Source organism: Lathamus discolor, chromosome Z (assembly GCF_037157495.1).
Source record: "Lathamus discolor isolate bLatDis1 chromosome Z, bLatDis1.hap1, whole genome shotgun sequence".
NCBI lineage: Eukaryota > Metazoa > Chordata > Aves > Psittaciformes > Psittacidae > Lathamus > Lathamus discolor.
In genome coordinates this window covers 112,050,632-112,074,542 of record NC_088909.1, presented here as the reverse complement: position 1 = coordinate 112,074,542, position 23,911 = coordinate 112,050,632, and the positions used below count along the sequence as shown (strand labels likewise).

At 46.6% G+C, this 23,911-nt stretch overlaps 1 protein-coding gene and 1 long non-coding RNA gene across 11 annotated transcripts in view; one reads left to right on the top strand and one right to left on the bottom strand.

Moving 5' to 3' along the window:
• Positions 1-9,960, top strand: part of LOC136005757 (uncharacterized) — a 28,045-nt gene extending 18,085 nt beyond the window's left edge. The window contains exons 3-4 of the long non-coding RNA XR_010608872.1: positions 9,148-9,248; positions 9,877-9,960. This is a non-coding gene — a long non-coding RNA (uncharacterized LOC136005757). The remainder of the gene's footprint in view (positions 1-9,147; positions 9,249-9,876) is intronic.
• The window catches only part of LOC136005755 (zinc finger protein 532), a 34,183-nt gene extending 10,272 nt beyond the window's left edge, over positions 1-23,911 (bottom strand). Inside the window, exons 1-6 of one of the 10 annotated variants that reach the window (XM_065663532.1) lie at positions 23,698-23,911; positions 22,872-23,021; positions 21,224-21,332; positions 11,391-13,750; positions 5,958-6,139; positions 2,994-3,170 (exon numbers count right to left, since the gene is read on the bottom strand). In XM_065663532.1, coding sequence (XP_065519604.1) covers positions 2,994-3,170; positions 5,958-6,139; positions 11,391-13,730 — 2,699 coding nt within the window. In that variant the 5' untranslated portion in view covers positions 13,731-13,750; positions 21,224-21,332; positions 22,872-23,021; positions 23,698-23,911. Of the gene's footprint in view, positions 1-2,993; positions 3,171-5,957; positions 6,140-11,390; positions 13,751-21,223; positions 21,333-21,782; positions 22,112-22,131; positions 22,294-22,871; positions 23,226-23,356; positions 23,428-23,697 lie in introns of those variants that run through there. The other 9 variants (XM_065663533.1, XM_065663529.1, XM_065663538.1 and 6 more) reach the window with 9 other exon arrangements.

The following is a 23,911-nucleotide window of genomic DNA, read 5'->3' as shown; positions in this document are numbered from 1 at the left end:
AAATGCATTGTATTTTAGCAGATCCTTGTCAAGTGTCTGTCCAACAGGCAAAAACCAGGGAAACCAGTATGAGAATCCTCTGCTCTCAATGCTGCAACAACTACTGCATGACAATAGCTTGATGAAGGCTCAGCCCCAGACGGCTGTCCAGGGCTTGAATGTCTCCACAGGCTGATACTCCGTATCCCCTGTTCCAGTATCTGACCACCTTCACAGTGAAAAAGTTTCTTGTGTTCAGGTGGAATTTCATGTGTTTCAATTTGTGCCTGCTGCCCTCTTGTCCTGTCTCTGGGCACCACAGAGAGGAGCATGGCTCCCCCTTTATGGTATGGTATCTGCACACATCAAAAAGGTCCTCCTGGGCCTGCCAGAGCTCAAAAGTTATGCTCAGCCAGGATGTATTTACAACCTCCATTCAACAAGGCACTGGAGCAGGGTGGGCAGTTAAGTGCAGTCACACTGCAGTGCCTATCCCACAGCACGCACCCAACAAGCTTGAGACATGCACTTCTCACTTCAAAAACCAGGTAACAAACTCCCTTATTATCCCAGAATAACTACAGATCCTAGCTCACAGGAACATACTTTGACATCATACAAAAGATGCTTAGCATTCAAAAGCTTCTGCACCACAGTATGCTATTTGTCCTTCCTGTAGCTTCTTCTCTAGAAAATGAGGGATAATATAATTTGTACCAACAGTATAGTACATATCCATAACCTGGCTTGATAAACAAGAGTTTTTCCAATATCCTCAAAGAGAAATATCTTGGTGCCATTCCTATGCAGTCACACTGCTGACTGAAGAAGAAAGCCACACGCCAGCCTTGATTTCCCCTAAGCCCCATGTAGCCTCCTAGGTACACTGCAGGAAAGAGCTTCGCAAAGCTGATGGACCAGACAGCTATCATTTCCCTGAATTAAATTAATCTAATTTCATCCCTCTGAGAATCACTGCACATAAACTTCATTTCTCATCCACCACGAAGCTGACTCTATCTGTTCTGAAACAACCATTTGTAATGTGATTGTAAATTGCACAGTTCCAGTAAGTGCCGGGGGCACGAAGCCATTTACCAGGGAGGCCCCTTCCTGAGAGCAACAAAGTAGGAACCAGTGATGAGTCCCCCAAGGCCAGTCTGGCCTTTGCCTGCTCACGGAACAGGAGGAATGATCATTCCCCAGATCCATGGCCATGCAGAGCCAACAACCTCTGCCCGCAGGTGAAGTGTGAGCTCAAGTTCAAGGTCAGACCCCTGATACACTCGATGACAGCTCAAAAGCTCCCTATTGCCAAACACAGAAGGCTGCTGCACCCTTCTTCTATGAAGATCAAGGGACCTCATCACAGAGCATCTTGGGTGTTGGTGGCAACACTGTACTACCTAGACATGACTGTGAAAAGGAAGAAAACAACTCCAACACTGGGAAGACTGTGAAAATCCTACCAGTCACCCTGCAGTTAAGGCAGCATCTTGATTAAAAATGGCTCATTTGAAGAAAACACCACTTAAGAGGAACACTCAACTATGGATTCTACAATGTATTACACTACAGTAGTAGCTGCTGAGAAACAACTCAGCAGATCCAAGCCCAAGCCAAGAAATCTGCCCTGTGAGGAAGGAAAGATGGAAAGAGTTGGGCCTCTTTTCTGCCCTTTCCATATGGGAAGTATCTTATCCAAATGGTGATCTCAAGTTTTGCTTTTCTTTAATGAAAGTCGTGGGAATCTGGAGTTTTAGATTAAATTGGGATCTCAAAGCCTGTCACTGAAGGGACCATCCTGAATTAAAACAAGGTATCATCTGGCACTGGAAATGTCTCTGATAGCAGGCACAGGAAGCTTGTTGCAATTTTGCTTTCATGTAGGTTTAAACACCCTAGGGAATAAATCTCCTGTTAGTATGCACCAAATCCTTCTGAAATCTGGTTATTATGTTACATGGTGCCTGTTTCTCTCAGCGGCCTTCGGGAGTCTGCAAGTTGCTAAGTGCACCAGTGTGCTCTGTGCCCTCTGGAGACACAACATGGAGTTAAGTACCTGAATATTTACTCTCAGTACTGCACTTGTACCAACAGAGGAGAAAGGAGACAGAAGAACGAGGTCTGCAAGAAGGCATCAGGCTGAGATGTGAAGCCCAGTTTTCACATGCATCAGCAGCTGCCTTGAACGTTCAGCAGCTTTAAAACAAAGACCCTGAAGCTGAGTTCCAAACTGTGCCCTGTGCTAACATTTCAGTAACCCCCCTGTTCAAGCACAACTTCCCCAGCTACAAAGTGGAATCAGTCCTGCTTTAATCCAGGAAAATGAGATTACCTATTGGAAAAAAGCTTCTATAAACAGCTCTATGAATGCATCTGTTGTGATTTGAGAGGCGAGGCTGGAGAAGGTTTAAAGCTGGCACCTTTCCCTTTGTAACACACTGAAGCTGCTCTCCTTGAGACATGGCTGCCTTAGGGAAGCAAAAAGCAAGCTCACCACTCCCAAACCCAACAGCTTTCCTGAAACAAAATGGAGTGGACAGGAAGAGGAGAACAGACCCTGCAGGAAAACCACCACCAGAGCAGCCAGCAGCTGCCTGGCCACAGGAACAGCCCACGAGCATCACCCGAGGTCAGCCCAGTGACCACAGCTGCCACTTCCAAATCAGCACAGGCCCACACATGACTGATGGCACTGACAGGACCAGTTTTCCCACTCCCCTCGGGTGTCTTATCTGTGAGCATGCAACAGAAAACAAGTAACATCACCTTCCCCCCGCCTTTCCAACCAGCTGTTCTGAAAACCACTGCTTCAAGAACTGCCATTGCTATGTCCGTGGGAATTTAACCCTCACCAAGTAAACTGCAAACCCCTGAAATCGTTACACAGACCCCACACAACAAACTGCTGGTTATAAGCATGTGACTTCAGGGTTACAGGCACACAACAGAATGCAATTTCACAGGTATTAAAACGCAGGCAAGTGCAGTAGAAGATTAATTTTGCTTACTTTGGTTCGCCTATCTTGATACCGGGGTGTTGTGTGTAGGCATGGGAGTGTGTGCTGGGAGCAGATTTAAATGCCATGGGACAGATAGGACACTTGTAAAAGACTTCACAGTGACAACCTTGAATATGAGACTTGAGTGCCGCCACATCAGAGTATACAACATTGCAATGCAGGCAGCTGCAAAGAGAGCGGAGAAGAGTCAGTTCAGCCTAGCCCAAAGCAGTACTGAACGAAATGGAATCAACACTGATTTGCAAGCAAGTGCCAGAGATAAACATATATATACAACTGCATCAATCTACGTTATTCTGTCAATTTAAACAAGCCAGTCAGAATCAACATGAACAGAGATTTCATAGCACAAACTAAGGAAATAGAAAGTTCCCCAATTCAATTTGAAAATCCAAGAGATACGAAGTCAGAACGTGGGTTCTGGCATTACAGCAAAACAGATAGACAGAGGAACAGTCTATTGATTGTGGAAAGATGCTTAAATCCTCTGCACATTTGGAAAGGGATTTTACAGAAGGCATTGTGACATGCAGAGGATTGTGAGAGGTACACCCCAGAGATTCAGGAGCTACCACCAACAGGGAACACCGGTTAGGAAACATTTCCACCACCTCCCTCCTTTAGATTTAATGAAGACATTGGTAATGATTCTCTGTACATGTAATCAAATCAGAGCTTGGATTGAAAAGCAAAACAAGGAGTAATTTCAACTCAGGACAACTAAACCCAATGTCTATAGTCAGATCAGTTCTCTCAGGCTGGAGCTCTGGACACAGTTTTCAAACACATACTTCTGCTGTGGTGAGAATTTGTGACCTTCCCGCAGCTATTCTAAAACAAAATGGTTAGAAAATGGAGTTAATGTTAGTACATAAACCCAGCAGCCCCTGGTAGTGCCACTCATCAGTGCTAAATGCTACCAAGCCCTGGAACATGCTGCAACAGCCATTACCAAACAGCCTCCAAATGAACACATTTCCTAGTGACCAGATTGTGCCGGAAGAGTTTTACAGTTTAAACATAGGTCTCTACCCTCCCAACATTTTAATTTGGGCATCTATCGTGGTGGTGGTCATATATTGTATACTGTTGTCATATAAACCTCCCATTGTTTGTTGGTACTGTTTTAATGCCCTGATGATGGCAAGAAAGCAGGAAATAGATGTACATTGCATTCAAGAATCCCATTTTCCTTTATATGTCACCTTTGAATGTTATGAACGTTATCCTTTCTTGTCTGAGCACTTCATTTACACGCTTAATGCTATTAACCAAGTTCCTAGCTATCTAGTCTCTGCTCACCAATGCATTTCTCAAGTAAATGGTCCTTTTCTTTCTTAAGATCTTCCCTACTTATAAAGAGATGAACATTTTAGTGGTACAAGGTCCTCAACAGATCTATCCCTATGCTGTCACCTCAAGTGAGCTGGGTTGCCTTTCCCACCTCCCCATCCCATCCTGTTTGGGCTTTATTCTCTCATGATGTGGCACGAGATCCTCAGCATCCACCACTGTGTATTCCAACAGTTATGAAGGACCAAGCCTTACTTTCCAGGCCTGCTGTAACAGCTTCCTTGTTTCCACCTTGGAAGGATGCAATTAAACTTAAGGTTGAAAGTTTTGGCTGATTTAGTTCAGACAACTGAAAGGCTGAAATCAGACTGGACTCCTTCAGAGGTCCTTTGGAAAGGCAAGACAGGTTATGCTGTTCCACAGGTGAATGCTCCATGGGGATAAGGAGAGGCTGAGGAGCCCAAGAATGAAGACATTAACCTTCCCAGCTACTGCTTTGCTTTGCCTAGGTATTCTGGGGTTAGTCTCACCACACAGAGAAATTCTGACTTGGTGTGACATGAGATGTGTATGGCACATCTTGACAAGTTTAGTAACAACACTTTCAATTCACAGTGAAGGATTTCTGAGTCTTCTGGTGTTGCTGGCACAGGCCAGGAGTCCCGAAGGTGATTCTAGGTATGAACTAAAGAGACACCGACTAGCAGGGAATGTGCGGAGGAGGCAGATGTAAGCAATGAGGACAAGACAGACTACGGCTTGGGAGAAAAGGAGAACCCAAAGAAATACAAAGAGCTGGGAGCTGGGTCAGGCCACAGATTCAACCTGAAATGAGCCTGTCAATGCTGCTCCAATGCAGACAATGTGCTCCCCCCCTCCGTGGAAGACTTCACAGCTACCCCAGCAAAAGAACTTGTGGCACCTTACAGGGAAGAAACTGGCTGTAAATCACCCTTCTCCATTAGACAGGATGAGGTGGGAAGGTTTCAGGAGTGCTGCCATGCAGTGCGAGGAGAACTCGTACGATAAAACAGGTTTTCAAGCCTTTACAAACTTAACATTCCCATGAAATGCCTTTGAGCCCCTTTCTCAGTGAAAAATATAAGAGTATGGGGAAAGTGGAGAGTAACAAAGAAGAACCAAAAGGCCAGGCTGCTTGAATGAGAAAGGTTATTTTCAAGCAATATGAAGCTGAGGAATCTTGACTTCCCACAGGAAAGAGAGCAACCAGAGAGATGCAGTACACCCATCAGCATCTCAACAGTAGCTTCTGGCTCTCAGGACTGAAAACTACTGTTCTACCAGAGAGAACAATCTAAAATTCCATGTCTTCCAGAAAATTCAAAAGGCCTTTTTAGGGACCTGAAATTAGGAGAATACATCTGAATTCTCTGCTGTGAAGCCCTGAATCTGACATGTGATGATGGACGAGATTAGCTAATATTCTGATTTAATAACATACAAAAGCGGATGCCCCAAACCAAGCAGGATCCTAATGTGGCATTTATTCCAAGCGCTGTAGGACTAATAGCATTGTTGCCGTGACAACCTCAAACCCATGAAGCTGTATTCTACAAACAGTGCTTATGAAAATGGAAAATCACTTTTAGAAGCAGAAATTACACATAAATTGACAACAAAAGGAATCATTATACTGACCGAAAACCAACTCTTCGGGTATAATGCAGGCAGTTCTTAGTGACATGAGTCTGGAAGTGGACAGATCTGCAGATTGCTCCACATTCAGGACACGTGTATGGAGATTTATGCTGATGAATTCTCTGGTGTGATGCAAAACTGCACTGGTTAGGAAGCAGCATCTGGCAGATATTGCATGTCTTCTAAACGATAAACCAAAATAGATGAAACAAAAGGTTTGGTTCAGCTACACAGAACGTCTTGTGTCACACACTGTAATACAGCAAATAAAAGGTTAAATGTTATGCCTGGGATGTGAACCAAAGGCAAGTGCTAAATACAGGCCCTCCTGACACACTTGGAGGGACAGAGCTGGCAGACACTGGCAACCTGACACATTGGCATCCTGGGCCATTCTGGCACAACAAAGCTCCTCCAGGTACCACTGACCATGGGAGGTGCATGTTGGTTTAAATACTCAATAGTGCAAAGGGCCTAAGTACAACTCCAGCATCAAACCTTATGGCTTTAATTCAGTGCACCACAAAGTAAAAACCAAACCACCATACGCACTGGCTTCACCTTCTCAGATCCCTGCTGCTGAGGAATTCTTACGGTAACAGCTGTAATGCCAATAAAATGGACTATTACCAGGCAGAAAGTGCACAGCTGATTGCAAAATGTATTTCACAGGCTGGAATACAACATCTGCATTGGGCATGATGAAAACCTTCTGCTACATGTTGACCATCTGCCCAGTCACAAACACTGACATTCTCTGGGTGCTTTGGGGATGAAACACAAAGTTCTCTCCATCACTGGAGGGCACAAAGGCCCAAACCTGTAAAAGTATTCCAGAAAATGTTTCATTTACAGGAATACATCCCTAAAATCTGGAGCTGTGCTTTGCTTATGGAAGCTGCTTCACTGACCAACAGAAACACTCCTGCTCTCCAAGTCAAGTACAAAAAGGTCTTTGCAGAATAAGACTTTAACTCAACTTTAGAAGATTTTACTTTGTAAGGCTCTAATAATATTATTTATGACCTGGGATCATGACTCACACTAGTGACTTAAGAACATTTAAACAAACCCAAGACTCCTTCAGGATACAGGTGTTATTTAACATGAGATTGTGTCATGCAGGAATAGAGAACAGAACAAGATCTCCAGAGCTGCATCAGAGATGATTTACTAACCTAGGCAAGAAGAAACCCTGAAAGCAACAACCAAGAAAAAACCCCTTTCCTATGGCAGAACAGTTTCTTACTGAACAACAGTCCCCCCCTTCTTCCAATTCAGGTGATTCTCATTTAAATCCCTCTTAAAAATCACAAAGATCCAGATCATGCAATAGCAGAATCTATCACTGCAGAAGAAACAGTAGTGTTACTAATAGCTTTCACAGGAGTCTGACTTACCACTGTTAGCAACTCTGCCAGTAAAAACTAACCCATTCCCATTTAATCAAGAGGAGACACCAACTCCAAAGATGGAAGGAAAAAGCCTTTATAGTCTTTATTGCACAAAAGGATTCCCCCCCCCAGCAGAACACTCTTTAATACTGAAGTCTAGATCTCAATTGCTTTAGCAGTTTTACAGTATTACTGCTTGGTTTTGTTCATCTCTCCACTCCATTCTTATTCTTTTCCAAAATCATGTAATCTGAATGCTTTTTGTTTGAGGCTGCATGCAAATACTCAAGATTCTTTTTTTAGGAGTAATTTGAAGTAGAAATGTTAACACAGAGTATGTTGTGGTCAGGCACACAGGGGCAAGAAGTGTGTTTCCGTGTGGTTCACTTGGAACATATACTTTGCGAACACAGTCTCCATCCCAATGTCCTGAGGAAGTTAAGACAAGCTACCATTACTCACCATCAGGTTCAATACTAGCACTGCTGCCAGCCAGCAGATAGCACAGATACACTTACTACCCCTGGGGAAGGCTTTGCCTAACTAACTCTCTGCAGGGCTTTTGAATTGTCACCCTCACTAGAGCCTCTGTGGCACAGGAAGGCTGAAACTGTTCAGACACACATTTATATACACTTCGAAATGCCAAATATCTGTCCCCAACTGACCACTCAGCTGTGGGCACTGACTGCTGCCCTCCCAGAGGGTTTGGGATGTAAACTGTCTCCAGCTCAGGCTTCAGGGCAAAATCTAACTATAACTCTGCTTAAAACATGCTGGTCACATTTACTTGGCTTCAGTGCCACTCCTAAAACCTACCTTCTGACATTTATGTATTAGTAAGCAGCAATATAATGCTGGAGAACCTACAGTATTGCTTGATTAGGTAAGAAAACAGCAAACCAGAACTTCCCATCAGCATAGCAGACTGATTTTGGAACAAGCAGCCTGCATGATTCACCTGGAACAGCAGACTGGGACTGACAACAAAAGCTATTTGTTAAGGCCACTGGTTTGGTACTTTGATACAGTAAAATGTTTCATTCCAGCTGGCTACAGTAGAACAAGAAGCATCTACTGGGAAAGGCAGCAGGTTTGCTTACCATTGTGTTTTGGGCTTAAGATGGCCTTAACTTCCAGCTCTCACTGCAACCCGCACCAAACCAAACCAGTTTGTGAAATCATCACCTGCCTGCATTTGAAGTCAGGGCCTCAGAGACATAAAAGGATTAGAAGAAAACATGGTGGAGGTGGAAAAGAAAGATGCACGAGAACCATGAGCATGAAGGAAAATGAGCTGTGCAGGTTCCACGGGGGCTACACACCTAAGAGCTGTAAATGAAACCAACATTAACATTAATGAGCCCAGATTTGCTCCTTTTTTAACGCCAGTAAGTAGATGAAGGTTTCATTCAGCCAGGAGACCTGTCACTAGGTGCTCCCATTCCCTTTAACGGGAATATTCATGGAAGTAAAATATGACAGAAAGGGAACAACTTTATAGGGAACATCTTTTAATTGCTAGGGCTCTATTTTAAAAGAAACACTCTATCCTCACAGCAGGAGTTTAAGAACAAGAAGTAACAGCTACTTACTGCTTAGGCTCATTGAAAGCATAAACCAGGCTGCAATTTCCATTTCAGAGCAATGAGGGGGCACTAAATGAATAGGAAGCTGCAAGTAACAACTTTCCCCCAAGTATTTGTTTGCAAAACCCAAATGTTTGTCTTTATTCTTCCTTCCTAAGTCAAAATATCAATCTCATCTACCTTCCCCATCTTCCTCCCCATTAACAGAAAGCCAGTGCCAAGGAAGTGTTTTCCAAGGAAGGAAAACAGAAATGGGAGCAGTTCAACAGTTCCTACGCTGGGCGTTCCACTAGAGCTACAACGCTAAGGTAGGTAATGAAACACAACATAAAAACCCCACAGAATTAAAACCTGCTGGTTGATGCATGAAAAGGGCTAAGAAAAATAGTTCTGAAGAGGATTTTTCAATAACAAACATGTAAAACTACATTTATGAAGTGTTCTTTGAAAATGGAACAAGAGGAAAATAGCTTCTTTTACCCCAGTGCTCTGCAGCAACAAGGCTTTTTTGTTCTGAGACTTAAACCTGGCAATCGCAGCCTAGGAAGCCAGTGTTCAGGCCTTGTTCCTACATCAGTTCCTCCCTGACCAGCAGTCCCTGTGTACCCAGACTCACCTTTCCCCCTAACTGCACTTGTATTTGGACAATCTCAGTTGGTTTGCTGTAGTAAGTCACCAAGACAAACAGCACCTAACAGGGCAATTGCAACAGGGCAAAAATATCAGGCAGGGAAGGGCAAAAGGGGTTTCTACAGACCTGTTTAGTTTACCTGCACCTACAAAAAAAGCCCCACAGAAAGTGAGTCCATCACTTTGCTCTTCCCTAGTGTTTCCTTTATATCCTTACCTCACGCTCCCAATCTATGCTCAGTGTATTTCTCTGTCTCTCACCCACTTGCTTTACCTTAATGCCTTCTTAATTGCTTGATTTTACAGGACCACGAACAACAGAGTTTTCATGAAGACTACTGGAGTGTATCACACCTAACTGACCTATCATGGAAGATAAATCTAAGACCAGTAAGTACCAGCAAAGCAGTTAGCTAAAAACCTGTTATTGAGTATTAAGTAACTCACGAGCTACTGCAGAATATACTCATGGTCAGCCATTAGATACTGTTCACAACTGCAGCCAGACCTACGGACAGAACACATTCTACTAACTTCTTTCTGACAAAAAGCTTAACTAAACTCACTGTAGGCAGGCACATCTGTAGTATCTTACAAGCAGAAATTCACTCCTGTGGCATTTCACTGTGAATCCAGGCAACTTCAGCACAGGTAGTAAAGGAGCTGTGGCAGAGCCACATAATCCACACAGTCAAGATTACTTCCACACTTAAATCTCTCTACTAGCTGTAGTGGTGGGTGCAGTGCAACCGCCTCGTGGCCAGAGAATAGCTCTGAAGTTTAATGAACAGATCCTGGCAGGAACCTCTATATGCTCCTATAACAAGGGGATTTTTCCCTAACTGCAGCACTGAAAATTGCTGTGCAATTCCCAGGAATACTCCTGGGGCATTCCTGTCTCTATCAGTCTGAGTATATCTGCAGGTCTTCAGCTTCCACACAGGAAGAAGCTGCAACAGTAAGCTCAAGTGAATGCTTTGAAACACCAGAATCCCATTTAATTGGCACACCCCAACAGAAACCCAAGTGTATCATTGAACAAACAAGCTCAACTCCTGCAGCATTACAAAATACATCGCACACTGATTGTATTAACATTTATTGAATGAGGTGTCTCTTTCAGATTAGGCCACAGACATTAGTAAAGAATTTTAAGGTGGTTTGGAAGTTTGGCTCGTTTGTAACTGTAAGAGGAAAGCCAACACAAAGAAACAAATGGTCACACAGCAAGAGATGCATGTTAGTGAACCCCATGTCACTGCTGGTGGAGAAGGACCTGAGGAGAAAGCATGCATCTCCTTGTCAAAGGGGTCTGTGTGCCATTTATTCACTGTCCGTGGAGGCAAGAGGAGTGCCTGGCTCAGCCGTGGGGTGGGTGAAACCAGTACAAACTGAATGACAAATCAGGACTGAATCACTTTAATCTATCACTCAGATTGAAGAGATGGGCTGTTAGTGAGGGTGCCAATTAAGTGGATTCCACAGGATACTCACATTCCAAAGCACAGGAAAAAATCACCAAAAATCCTTAGTAAGGACCAGTATGATAACGTTCAGCTGCAAGAAAGCTAATGCTGAGTGTCAGCAAAACTATACAGGGTAAGTATCAGACTTCAGAGCCTAAAAAAAATCTAAGAAAGCTCTTACTTAAACAGTGTTGACATTCACTATGTAAGTGCTTGCAAGGGTGTTGGGTGGTTTTCATTATCATTTTAATCACGGAGGTTCAGATAAATAACAGCTAAATCAAAGTAAACCCATATCCGAAGTCTCCTAGGCTTAGAGGTGAAACATTGGAATGTAAACGTATGATACTCTACTTGTCCACTTGTGTCTGCAGCCTGCTGGAAATGAGTTGCAAGAGATGTCTCATCTTGGAAAACTTCATTGCACTCCAAACACTTTAGACTATGTCTACAGAGTTTCGAGGGGTCTTCATCCAGAGGCATCGCTGGGATGACAGGCGTGCTTGCTGGGGCCGAGATCACCGTCCCCGTTAAGCCAGGCTGGACCTTGGTGACCGTGTGCGTGCTGACCCCCCCGGGGCTTTGAAGCATGGATGCAGCTGTATTGCTTGAAGCAGATGCTATCATCTGATCTGCTGGGACTGGTTTTAAGATGAGGTGGGAACACTGCATTACAACTCCTTTCTCCTTGTGGCCACGGGCGTGGGAAAGGAGACTGCACTTGTTGTAGAAAACTAAGTTCTTTGTGCAATGGTTACAGGTCACCTCGATCCGCACGCTCCGCCGGTCATAGTGCTGGGTCAGGCTCTTCTCGAGGGCAAAGGAGTCCCCACACTCAAGACACTTGTAACCTCGCGTTGGTAATGTTATTCCAGCACTGGCAGGGGGGCTCAGGTTTGGGATGTAAACTGGGACAGGGTTGACACTACTCAGCACCTTGTTGAACGCTTCCACGACAGAACTTTGTAGAGATGACACCACCTGGACTCGAGACACTTTCTTGGAAGGCTGTGAGGCTGCTGCAGAAATTATTGCCTGCTTTATCTGCTGCTGAGGTTTCGTTAGCACTTGGCGGAGTTCAGAGGTGGTTTGAGCACCTTGAGGCAGAAGGTTAAGGTTGGCAAGATGGACTGTCTTTGGCACAAGTTTAGCACTGGCAAGGCTCGATGCTGGCACCACAACAGTCTGCTGTTGTATGGCATTGGCAGCTTTTATAATGGCGCTGCTGGCACTCTGCACTGAGGCAGCAGATATTACAGTGGCTTTCACTGTGGTGTTGTTAGCAAGCTTCAAATTAATCACTTGAGAACCTGCTGTTTTAACTGCTGAAACAGGGAGAAAGGCAGTAGCCACAGGTTTGATAGTGACCTGTTTTGGTGCGAGCTCTGCAGATGCAACTGCATTGGTAACGACTGTGGACTGGAGAGGAGCTCTAGGAGGAGAGGAAAGCACAGCAGCAGAGGTTGGCGAGGACAGCAGAGATGTCATGGAAGTTACCATCGAAGCAGTCTGCTCTGACTTTTTACCAGAGTCTAAATCAACCTCTGGCAACACTCTGGTAACAGTTCTCTTGATCTCCCCAGAAGAAGTCTTGATGGTTTTTATGCGAACTTTAGGAATTGCTGGTGTTGACCCTGCAGGAGAAGAGGGAGACCCTTTGCTGCTGTTCTCACTGGACACACTTCTGGGACTGTCAGGTGGTTTGATGGATGGCTTTTTAGCACCATCAATGAGACTCTGAGATTCAGGCGATTTTTCCACAGCCCGGGGACTCTCACTCATGTCTTTAGGTAGAGGAGAAGATTCTCCTGAATTAGACTGTAAATCTTTACTGGGATCTGTAGCTGCCTTTTTAGCACTCAGTGCTGCAATCGCAGCAATGCACGAAGAGAGCTTTGCTGATGACTTTGCTTTGGACTGTGAAATGCTGGCAAGATTTGTTTCGCCTTTTTCAGCACCCAATTTTCCATCAAGCACCCTGTTTTCAAGCAGCTTCTCAGAACTGTCTTTTAGCAGTTTGTCCTCTGGTTTGCGAGCTTTAAAAGGCTCATAGACACTTAAGTTCATGGAGTTTGTCTCTGCCTCTCGTTTAGCAACTTTACTTTTATCTAGACTACTTGAAACTGAGATTCCAGATTTAATCAAGTTCTCCCCTCCAAGTGCCTTTAGTTTGTCGTATTCCTGCTGAGATATAGATCCTGCCAGGACATTTGCTCTGAAGCTTGCCCGCATCTCCTCTTTATCCGGGGGGTCATCCACCTCAATCTTTTCATCATCATCAAATTCTTCAGCACTTGATATGGGGCTAAACTGGTTAAAAGCTGAATCCTTGAGTGTAGTCTCAGAAGCTGACCCATCATCTTTCAGTGACTTCCCTTCATCTTTACTGTAGCTATCAAGAGCTGATGAGCTTAGAAAGCCATTGTGCAAGCCATTGCCTGTGGAATGGTGCCCATCCTTGTCCACTCCTTCGGAAGAATCAATAGTGCGCACGTTCTTCACAATGACACTCACACCAACGTCAGATGATGATGGGGCATGAGAATCTTCATCTGTGTGAGCATTCTGTTTGATGTGGCTTTCATGGTCATCATGTCCAGATTCAATAGCTGCTTTTGGATCAACCATGTCTGGTATGTCAAAGGCTGCAAGAAGGTCATCAAAATCTGGGGTCTTCATATCCCCCATGGTCATGTATTTGATTGTAAGCAAATCTGTAAAACAAGCAGAAAGTCATCACCTCAGTATGTAAAGCTCTAATAGCACAGTCTTACATCAAATCACCATATGCTCACCTATGCCATGCAAAAAGGTGTTATTTCACTTCTGAAGTAATATTGTCAGAAATTATACATCACAGAAGTGTTTCAGTGCCCGTGCACAGTCACATCGTTAGAGCACAGCTACAGTGAGCCCCTGACTTCAGACTCTAACCCGGTCATTTCATTCTAGCACAGATTTCTCTTCAATGACTTTCTTCCTGCCTCCTCTCCTGCCTCTCAACATCCACAATGACTATAGGAAGATATCCAGATTTCCAGGAAAATAACATGAGGCACAATTCCTCCTGAGTCTAGATTTTCCTTAACATCTGCATTATTAACCTCCCGAGCCTTCCTGAAGATGGCAACAAGTATGTTTCTACTAACAGTTTAGGACTGTTGCACTCTTTTCTGTAAGTTAAATTGCTTTAAAAGAACTATGGAGTGTCTCCCAGTGTTCACAGTGCTTTTTTGCAGCAGCTCCAATGAAGGACCTGCACACTACTCCTGACAGGCCTCACCTACTTTAAAGACCTCCCACAACAGATTCTACAACCTCCAATGTCATTTACTGCAGTCACTCACAATTTTCACTGTTACATGTTTCCTCCTGCATAATGTGAATCTTTCTCGGTGTAATCTGAACGAACTACATACAGTTCTAGCCATCTACCCTCTGCAACAGCATTTTACTCCAAGACCATTATCTCCCTTCAAACTTCTTTTTAGGTTAACCAACATCAGATCTTCAGTGTTTTTTTTTTTTCCCTCACAAATAACATTTTCCAGATCCTGTTCTTTTTGTTCAGTAATTATCAGGCCAGAGTTAGTATTCAGTGTGAAAAGTTACTTAATCAGTGAGTGTTACTGTTAGAAAGTCCAGTTTAGGAAGCATCCTATCCGTCTTCCTGCCTTGGTATCACCCTAAAGGACTGGAAAACATTCTTATTACACAGCTCAACGTTCTGTCTCCAGTATCAGGTAACATAAGCCATCAAAGAACCACAGTGTGACTACCTGCAACAGTGCTCTCCAAGCTCCTCATATTGGCTGAGATAAGCAAGAAGCTACTGCCCCATGGCAGAAGGTCTTGGAAGCCACTTGCCAATGGAGATGCACCCTACAGCTTCAGCAACGTACTGCATCCTTCTCCTCTCAGCCCATTACTGTGAGCTCTGGAGAGGAACTACTGGCTGTTGAGTTCAGCTTAACAATGCTAAGGAAAACTAATCCAATCTGTGAGACTTAAGTACTCATGTATGACCCGGGAGTCATTCTGGGCTCCAAGAAAGGCAACTGAGGAATATTTCTCCAGAACACAGGAATACACACAGACATTTCATACAGTACCTCCAAATAAATAGATAATGATTTTGAGAATTGTTCACAGTCCACTTAGTGGCTTTGTTGCTTTGTCTAGCTCCTAAATACAAAACCACATACACAAATGGTAGCAAAATCACAGAGAAAGTTCCTGTGAGAATTAGATGAAAGAGATTCCAGAGACCAAAGCCTATCAAATCCATGTAAAACCACACAAAGCCTTAACTGACACAGTGTTTCATGGTTTGAGATACTGGTTATTTGCACTGACTGTACATCTGTCCATAGGTGTCTTTTTAGTTATAATACACACTCAAAAAGAACTAGAAAGTCTTCCTAGTCTAAACCTCCCTCTAATTACATACACTGGAGTTTAATTAACATTTAACAAGGGCAATGTGTTAAGTAAAGGCCCACTTAAATGTACCTGGATGAAATACTGTGTAAGAGCATGGCAGAGGAGTTACATTTGTCGTTTCCTGAGCAACTCAGGCTAATTCCACACAGGGAAAGTATCTCAAAAGAATTGAGAGGCTTGTAGAGCTGAGAGCATAAATCCATCCTCAGGGAGCACACAGCGTGAAGCTGCAACTGCCTTTTAGGTGTCTGCAGAAGGAACAACTCCCATGCTCCAACAGAGCATGAGAATGGAACGGTTTCTTCTCCACAGGCACCCAGAATTATTGCTGCCCTTATGAAGAATCAGTCCTGTTCTTCAAACATTTAAAGCAGCCCAAGTTAAACAAGGATGGACAAAAGCCATGGCCAGTCTTGATAAATAGGCAAGCAAAGTTTTAACCTGGGCATTTTATCCATCTCTTCCTCACTATTGTAGTGTATCATTTTAAGGTGCAGTATATAAACCATGTTTCCATCACAGCTGCCACAGTGTGGCCTCTGAAGCTACCTTCCTCCCTTTTTTTCCTTTGAAAACCTTTCAGTAACTCCTTCCCTTAGGGATAGAACTCCACCTTTTATCCAGGATCAGAATCAACTCATCCCCTGGCTGCCAGACAAGCTGTTAGCCTATTCCTTTTCTGGGCCAGCATGATGTCTGCAAATACTCCAGAGCAGGAAATGAGGCAAGTTCCTGGTTCCCTTGAAAATGGCCATTATCCAGGAACTGGAATTGCTTTGAGAACTGCTTTGAAAAGTGCTGAGAGCAAAGCTCAGTGTCTCCAGAGACACACAGAGGTGGAAGACCCAGCATCACAGGGCTGCCATTAAGATGATCTTCAGCACTGAACCAAGAAACAGCCCACGATATGTGTAGTCAAGGACACATTCCTCAGCCTAAACAACAAAATTAGATGTGAAGGAACAACCTGCAAGACCCCAAGTCCTTGTCCAAACCAGAACTGCTTCCAGTTTTAGTTTCTAAAGCCAGCAGGCTCTGGATACACTTCATGAACAGCATGCAGAAAATGGCACAGGTTTTCACTGTTCCACTGCCTGCCTTTTCCAAGTCAGCCCTTTCTTCCAGCTCATCTGGTAACACATTCCAGGGAAGCACTCACTTGGGTAATCACATCAAAATACGACCCAGTCCATAAGAACTCTCTACTGACAGCAGAAGCAGCAAGCAGGGCAGGAATTTGATGCTACACCATGAGAAACAGCTAAATTGTTGTCAGCCTTTTGGGGCCTTCTCATCCTGGCCCTTTAGCTGGGAAGCCTAAGGGTGTATTCAAAGACTTTAGGAGGCTGCTATCCAGCAAAAAGAGGAAAACGCCTGTAAGATACCATGTATCCAGGAGCTTCTGTCCTGTTATCAGGGGTCCCAGAGACCATTCTCAAATCCTGCTTTTCTACAGAAGCTACTCGTTACAGGCACTTCCCACTGTTCTTTTCAGGACTGTGAAAACACAATCACTGAGGCACCACTTTTCAGTGTCTACTATTTCTGGTATAAGCACAGACAACAACTGTTACACTGGTAGGAATTCCCAGTTAGACACACTATTCCAGGACTGAATTCTGATAACCCACTAAATACTTCACTTGCAAACACGAGTACACATTCCTAAGTAACATGGTGCTCGTTCAGGAACAAAATGCCTACAGAGGGAGCAATCCCAGCTTAACTAGCATAAAAGCAGTTTTTAATGAAGTTTCTGTATTGTTATGCCAAGAAATCTCATCAGGTAGAGAAGACTTAAGTGATTAAATGAGAATTACAGTAATATATATCCAAGCATTAGGCAAACAGGAGCCTAATACACAGCTTAGGAGCAGTTCATTAGTTATTTGAGATATATTAGTAATGATGACTGACTAATACTCTTGATTATTTACTTTGACAGCTCATATGTGAAAGACAGACAGAGCGATATGCTACTGCAACCCCCAAACCTGCCTCAGGAAACGAGAACCACATCTCAAATCACAACCTGCTGTGGTTTATATGCTCAGCAGGCGGTAGGATATGCACGAGGCCACTTTAACCACAATCAGCAATGTCTGTCATGTTCACATGACATACAGGTTCCCTTTCCCTTATCAAAGCTCCCACAACTGGTTACTGGTGCAAAACTCAGATTCCTGCTTCCAGGAATAGTAGGGATTCCCTTCATAAAAGAGAGCATTTTGATTTTGTAGGATAAAGGCCTCATTGGCCATCCAAAGGATCAATACGGTCATGCCAGTCCTTATCTCTGCTTAATATGGGGTGTTTTACAGTTAAAATATATCTGTTATTTCAACATTAACCACCTTATCTATCTGCCTTAGAAAGAAAAGGGAGCTCCAAGCCAAAAAGGTTTCCAACAGGCATTCCACAGAACCTGAGAACAGGGACCTCTGTACTCCAACGTCTCTGCTCAAAGCAGGGTCAGCAACAGCAAGACCAACAGGACGTCAGGTTCTGAGTACTGCCAAAGACAGAGACGCCAGAACCTCGCAGGGCAACCGGTTCCTGTGTTCCACTACCCTCACAGTAAGTATTTAAAGCAGCAATCATCATTCAGACCCACTCACATTCACTTCCCCTCCCAGCCACTCCTGACAACATCCAAATGGGTTCCTGGAGCGCATCATCCAGTGAAAGCTCATCAACCCATGGACTGCAACTGCTGATCCAGAGCACAATCCCAGCTCATGCCACGAACAGACACAACATCTTGGATCTGGGACAGGGTAAGCAGCTACACCAAGCTCAGCAGCGGTGATGGTTTATAAGGCTGTCTCTGCAATAGGTACCATTGAGTAAAGACACGTCTTGAGAATTTGCTTTCTTAAGTGAACTCCCATGGGGTTTTTGACAGCCAAAATAAGATTTCTTGTAGTTCACGACTCCTCAGAAGCCTCATTTTGTATTTTAACTACTCCATTTTTTAACTTCCTTACTTTTTTGCAACATGGGTATCTCAAGTTCTTTTCGGGCAGGAGAAAACAGGGTGGGAGGAGAAGGGGTATCTTCTGAAGCCTGTCCCTTTGCTCTTCCCACACCACCACTGAACTACCACATGCAACTGGACCAAAGCTCACTATTACCAGCCTTTGGCTGGCAAAAAGAATAGGGATATTTCAACATACGAAGAAGGCATCTCCTTTTGCACACCACATGGGTCTGAACTGACCAGCTCTATCCACAGCTGGCCAAATGAAAACGACCTGTACTTGTAAAGAGATCCAGTTATGGGTTTGGGCCTAGCAACTTCCTGGATTCTTCCTAACACAGAGATGAATTCATGACAAGCAGGTAAATCCCCAAACCATTCCTTTTGCAATCTAGTCAAAAAGAATGATAAAGATGCCTTCATTTTGTACTTCTGTATGTAAAATGGGCAGAACAGTAATGCATGAATAATTCAGATGTACTATGTTGAGATTCCCAATTTAACACAAATGTGAATCACATTCTAAAGAGCACTTGCTTCCTGCGTGTTTCCTTTAATGGACTTTGGTTAAGTGGGTGGCTATTCTTGCTCAAAACCAGCATGAAGCAGCCACAGACAGTCATGGTAAGAGCACTCCAAGTCAGGCAGGGCCCTCCTCTGCACCACTAGCAACAAACAGGCCCTAAAACGTTAGGGTGTTTTGTTTTCCTTTTAAACATACATTCCCAGCAACCTGTATGCATATTTATGTTTTAACACACATCGATACTTTTAAGTAAAGCAAAGTTAAATCATTCAGAAGAGCCTTGGAGCTTGATAAATCATCCCCCTTCTTCCCAAGATAAGCTACCTGAGACAAGGCTCAGTGCAAAGAGAGATCACGATTGCTGATGCAGAGGAGCAGCCCTCCAGCAGGAAGCAGCATTTTCTGCTGGAACTGGTGCAGATCAGAACCTCCTGGTGAAGAGCATTTACAAATACCATGAGACTAAACAAATGAAACTCACCAGCACCACTGCAGGCTCCAGCATCTATTCGGGTTTCTCATCTTACAGCCTGCAGAAATCTCTCCAATTCAAAAGCTCCTTTGCTCAGAATGAGGGTACAGCTCGTGCTCAAAACCCCGATCAAAACAGGTACACTTAATTTTCTCACATCTCAAGGACTTACACTTTTAGCACTGCTTAGAAAGAAAAATCAACCTAAAAGGTGCTCTCATGGAGCGTATGAATTTTAGCTCACATGTGGAAAAGAACATGCATCATCAGCAGCAATAGACACTATTCCTATCATGCAACAAGGATTCAGGTTTGCAAGCATCATTTTGCCACAGATGTCTACAGGCAAATATAGAACCTCTGCATCCCACTTATGAACAAGAGGCACAGAAATCAGCACAGTGATCTGTGCAGCATTTTGCTCCACCACACAAGCTATTTGCTGCCCCATCACATCTGAGAAACAACCCATTGTAGCTGCATTAAACCCCAGCACACCATCATTCCAGGCTAAACATTAGCATGCTATTTTCACTCTGCCACAATTAATATCTCAATACCTTACGTAATCTACTGCAGTCAGAAAGGAAAAGGTTCCCTGGTATTGTCACTCCCTGGTGCAGGCACCCTGCCTATCGCCAGCCTCCACACAACTTACCCAAGATCTACAACCTCTCAAGGCTTTTAAGCCTGTCTGCGTTAGCAAAAACCCTCATTTCCCACTAGGACAGAGCATTTTCAGTGGATTGCCTCCATATTTATCTTGCTTGGAGCCAGCACAGGCAGGACTGGTGAGGTCTCTTAAAAATCATCCCGGTTCAGATTCTAGAGCTGCTGATTTCCTGTTATAGGAAGTAACAGTTCTAGCAAAAGAATCCCCAAGGCAAAACGTTTAGTGTTCCAATGTGTAAGCCCTAACAGCCTTTGTTCTTCCCTTTGCCAGATTCATCACTGCTCACTTCCCTCTCCCCCTCTCCCTGTCTCTGAAGCCTTCAGCTTCCACCACAAGACCCAAACGCCGGCTCCAATCTAAGTACACATCTATTTTTCAGATGAGAGGGGAAAAAAATACCCTCTCCATTATCCATTGCTTTGAGTTAAAAGCAGCCACCCCCAGGAGCTGCTGCACTGCCCCGCCGCTTCCCAGGCTGATTTCATTACTGCACAACGTTATAATTCATGCTACTAATAATCTGCTGGAGCTCCATCAACCCCCCTGAATACAGCTTTCCACTTGCCTCCTGCAAAATCCTCCCTGGTTACAACAGCTTAAGAAACACCATCCATACTCTTCCTTTCATACGGGTATTTTTTCTATGTAGCTATATTAAGCACAGGTTTAACACTGAAGACCTGAATTCAGAAGCCAGTATTGGGTTACTCAGATTTGGCCAAACAAGCAACCTTTAAACAATCAGAGAGCACCTTCTGAGTGCTGTAACACAGCACAGACAATTCAGTGCCATGTGCTCCGCAATTTCTGATTGTCACTCAGAGGCCTGTTCCCTATCCCCACATTGTTATACAAATGTATAGCTGGAGACAAGATATTGCAGTTAAAACACTGTATTTAGCCCAAGATATCAGTAAGTCTTACAAATAATAGCTTTAATCCTATTAAAGCTGGAGGACATTAATAGCATTTCTTTAGTAACACTTAAACAATTGTCTCCTTACTGAGGTGTGCAGCCAGGAGCTAGATTCGCTTTGCACATACATGTACCTTCATGCTATTGTTCCATTCACACCCAAACAGCACCGCTCACCTTGTGAACCTTGACCTTTCAAAGGTATTTTAGCCAATGCTCAGTGACTGCCACAGACGCATTACCTCTGCAAATATGAAAGGGTTAAAGGCAGCCCCAATCAATAGGCCTACAAGGGAAAGAAAGAGACAAAAAGGAAAGCGAGTATGCCTTACAGCCCCTCTGCAATGCCTTCTGCACAATTCCACAACAACACGGTTTCCTTCTGGCCTTACAGAAAGGCACAGCACCCCCCACCCCCTCCATCCTAACGTCTCCTAAAGCAGCAAAGCACAAGACAGCACCCTGTAAAGAAAAGAGCATGCAAACAGCATTCTTCAGTCACAAGCATCGCTACAATTACAAGTCATTCAAGCCGGTTTATTCAGTTCAGCTTTAAAATAAGATGCATAACCAGTGTCCCACCCTTGCAAAGCACAAGTATTTTAATAAGGGTCATAAATCTCAGCTCTTGCCCATTCCTTAAGCATAAAAAGGCACGAAACGCCAAAGTCATCTCAGTTACTGCAAATATGTACATTTACATACAGAACCCTTTATGCCTCTATTAGCCACATACCAGTGCTGTGTGTCTAAAGTGTGCATTCACATACTGGTTTGGGATGGTATCTTTCTGCAAGCTCCTCTGCTTTTGGCTGCCATGAAGGGAGGAAGCTATCCCACTGTAGTAGCTCAGTGACTGCATTGTGTTCAGGAGCTGATCTGCCTCAAACCAGTTCCAGCCGGTTCTGGTCACCCTACATAAAAAGCTATGGCAACCCTCGCGGAGTTGCCAGCAAGTCCCTGGAATGGCGGGGCTCTCCCTGCTGGGGCGGCGGGGCCGCGCTGGCCCCTCGCCCTGCGCCCCACACGCGGCCCCTGCGCCCCACGGCCGCCCCACACGCTCCCTTCCTCTCCTCCCCACTTACCTCCCACAACCCGGCTCAAAGCTGAGCGTGTGTGCGTGCCTGTCTGTAGCTAACAAAGAGACCGCAGCCAAACCCCGCACAGGAGCTCTCTGCAGCGCCAGGCAGGCTCGGCCGCAGCCCCGCTCGGCTCCCGCGGCACCGCTGCCCCGTGCCCGCGGGGTGGCCGCACACGCTCCCCTCCCGCCCGCCCCGCTCTCGCTGCCCCGGGGGCCGCTCGAACGGCATTTGTGCGCCGTGCACGGCGCCGCTGCCCGGGGTAGCCGCACACGCGCCTCCCTCCCCGCAAGAAACCCATTTCCGCAGCAGCAAGATGCCCGCAGGAGCCGCGCTGCCCCCTCAGCTCAGGGGCTTCCTCTTCTCTGCCCGGCGGCCGGCCCCGAGGCCCCGCGGAGCAGCAGAGCCTGCGGAGCCCTCGCCCGGCCGGGGCCCCCTGCCCAGCCCGGCTGCGGGAGGCCGGGGCTGAGCTCGGCAGCCTGCGCCGCTCCCGCCCCGCAAGATGGCTGCGGCCCTGCTCCGCCGGCCCGCTCCCATCCGCCCCGGGGCAGCCCCGCAGCAGGGCCGCGGCTCCCTGCCGTGCCCGGGTCCCTCCAGAGCAGGGCTCTGCGGCCACCTCTGCCCGTGGCAGCCGTGCTCCGAGCCCGCTCCCCGCTTCTCCTCTGCCACCCAGGGCCTGCCTCCTGCAGGCCCGCAGCCTCCCCAGCCCCGGCCCTTGTGCTCCCCGCTGCTGCTCGGCTACTCACCCCGGCACTGGTACCACCAGTGACCACCTCCTCCTACGCGCCAGGCCCCATCCTCCCGGGACGTGCCGCGGTGGCTCCTCGGCGCCGCTCCCTCGCAGCCAGCGGCCACGCCGGGCGACACCAGCAGCCCCTGTGCTCTGCGGGCTGCACCTGTAACCGTTAGCAGAGGTCTCGGGCACAACCCTTCACCCCCCCTTCCCCTGCGGAGAGAGCTCGGATCTGGCACTTTCTCCACATCCCTCATCCCCACCCCATTCTGGGGAAAACGACCATGTTCTTCCGCTGCCTCAGCCCTGTCTTCCCCGCACCGCGGCTGCAGCCGGCCCTCCCTCAGCCCCGCAGCCCGGGCGGGCTGCTCCCGCCTCTGCGGGCCGCCGTTGCCCCGGGCACCTCGCTGCCGGACCGCGGCCCCCTCCCCTTAGCGCGGCGGCCGCACCCCCCCGGCGCCGGGCCCGCTTTGCTCCTCGGCCCGGGGTCGGCCCTACCCGGGCGGGCGCTGCCGAGCCCGGCCCGGCCACGCGTGGGGGCTGCCCTGGCAGGGGAGGCCGCGGCCCCTCCGGCGCCGGGGGGAAGGGGAGTGCAGGAGGCCACGGCCGAGCGATCCCCGCCGGGGCAGCGCCGGCGCTCGGGGGGCCGCGGGGCTCCGGCGGCCGCCGCCCTCGCAGCGCCCCGGCCCCGGAGCGGCCCGAGCCGCGCCGCGCCGCGCCGAGCAGGCCCGGCAGGGCCGCTACCCGGAGCCTGTCCGCTGCGCGGGGCCGGCGGGCCGGGAGCCGGAGCGCGGGGATCCCCCCCGCATGCAAGCTCGACCCCATGCAAACAAACACACCTGCTGCGGCCCCGCCGGCGCCGCAGGCGGGCACGGCTACGGCCGGCGCGGCCTGGCTAGGAGCCGGTGGAGCATAATGGCAGAGGCTGTGCCGGGATGAGGAGCCGTGGGGGTGCCTCGGCTGCACAGATGGGGGAGACGCTCCCGTGTGATGCCGAGTGAAACGGCTCCCCGGAGCGTGCCGGGGGCGGGGAGGCTGCGCTGCCGCCCAGCA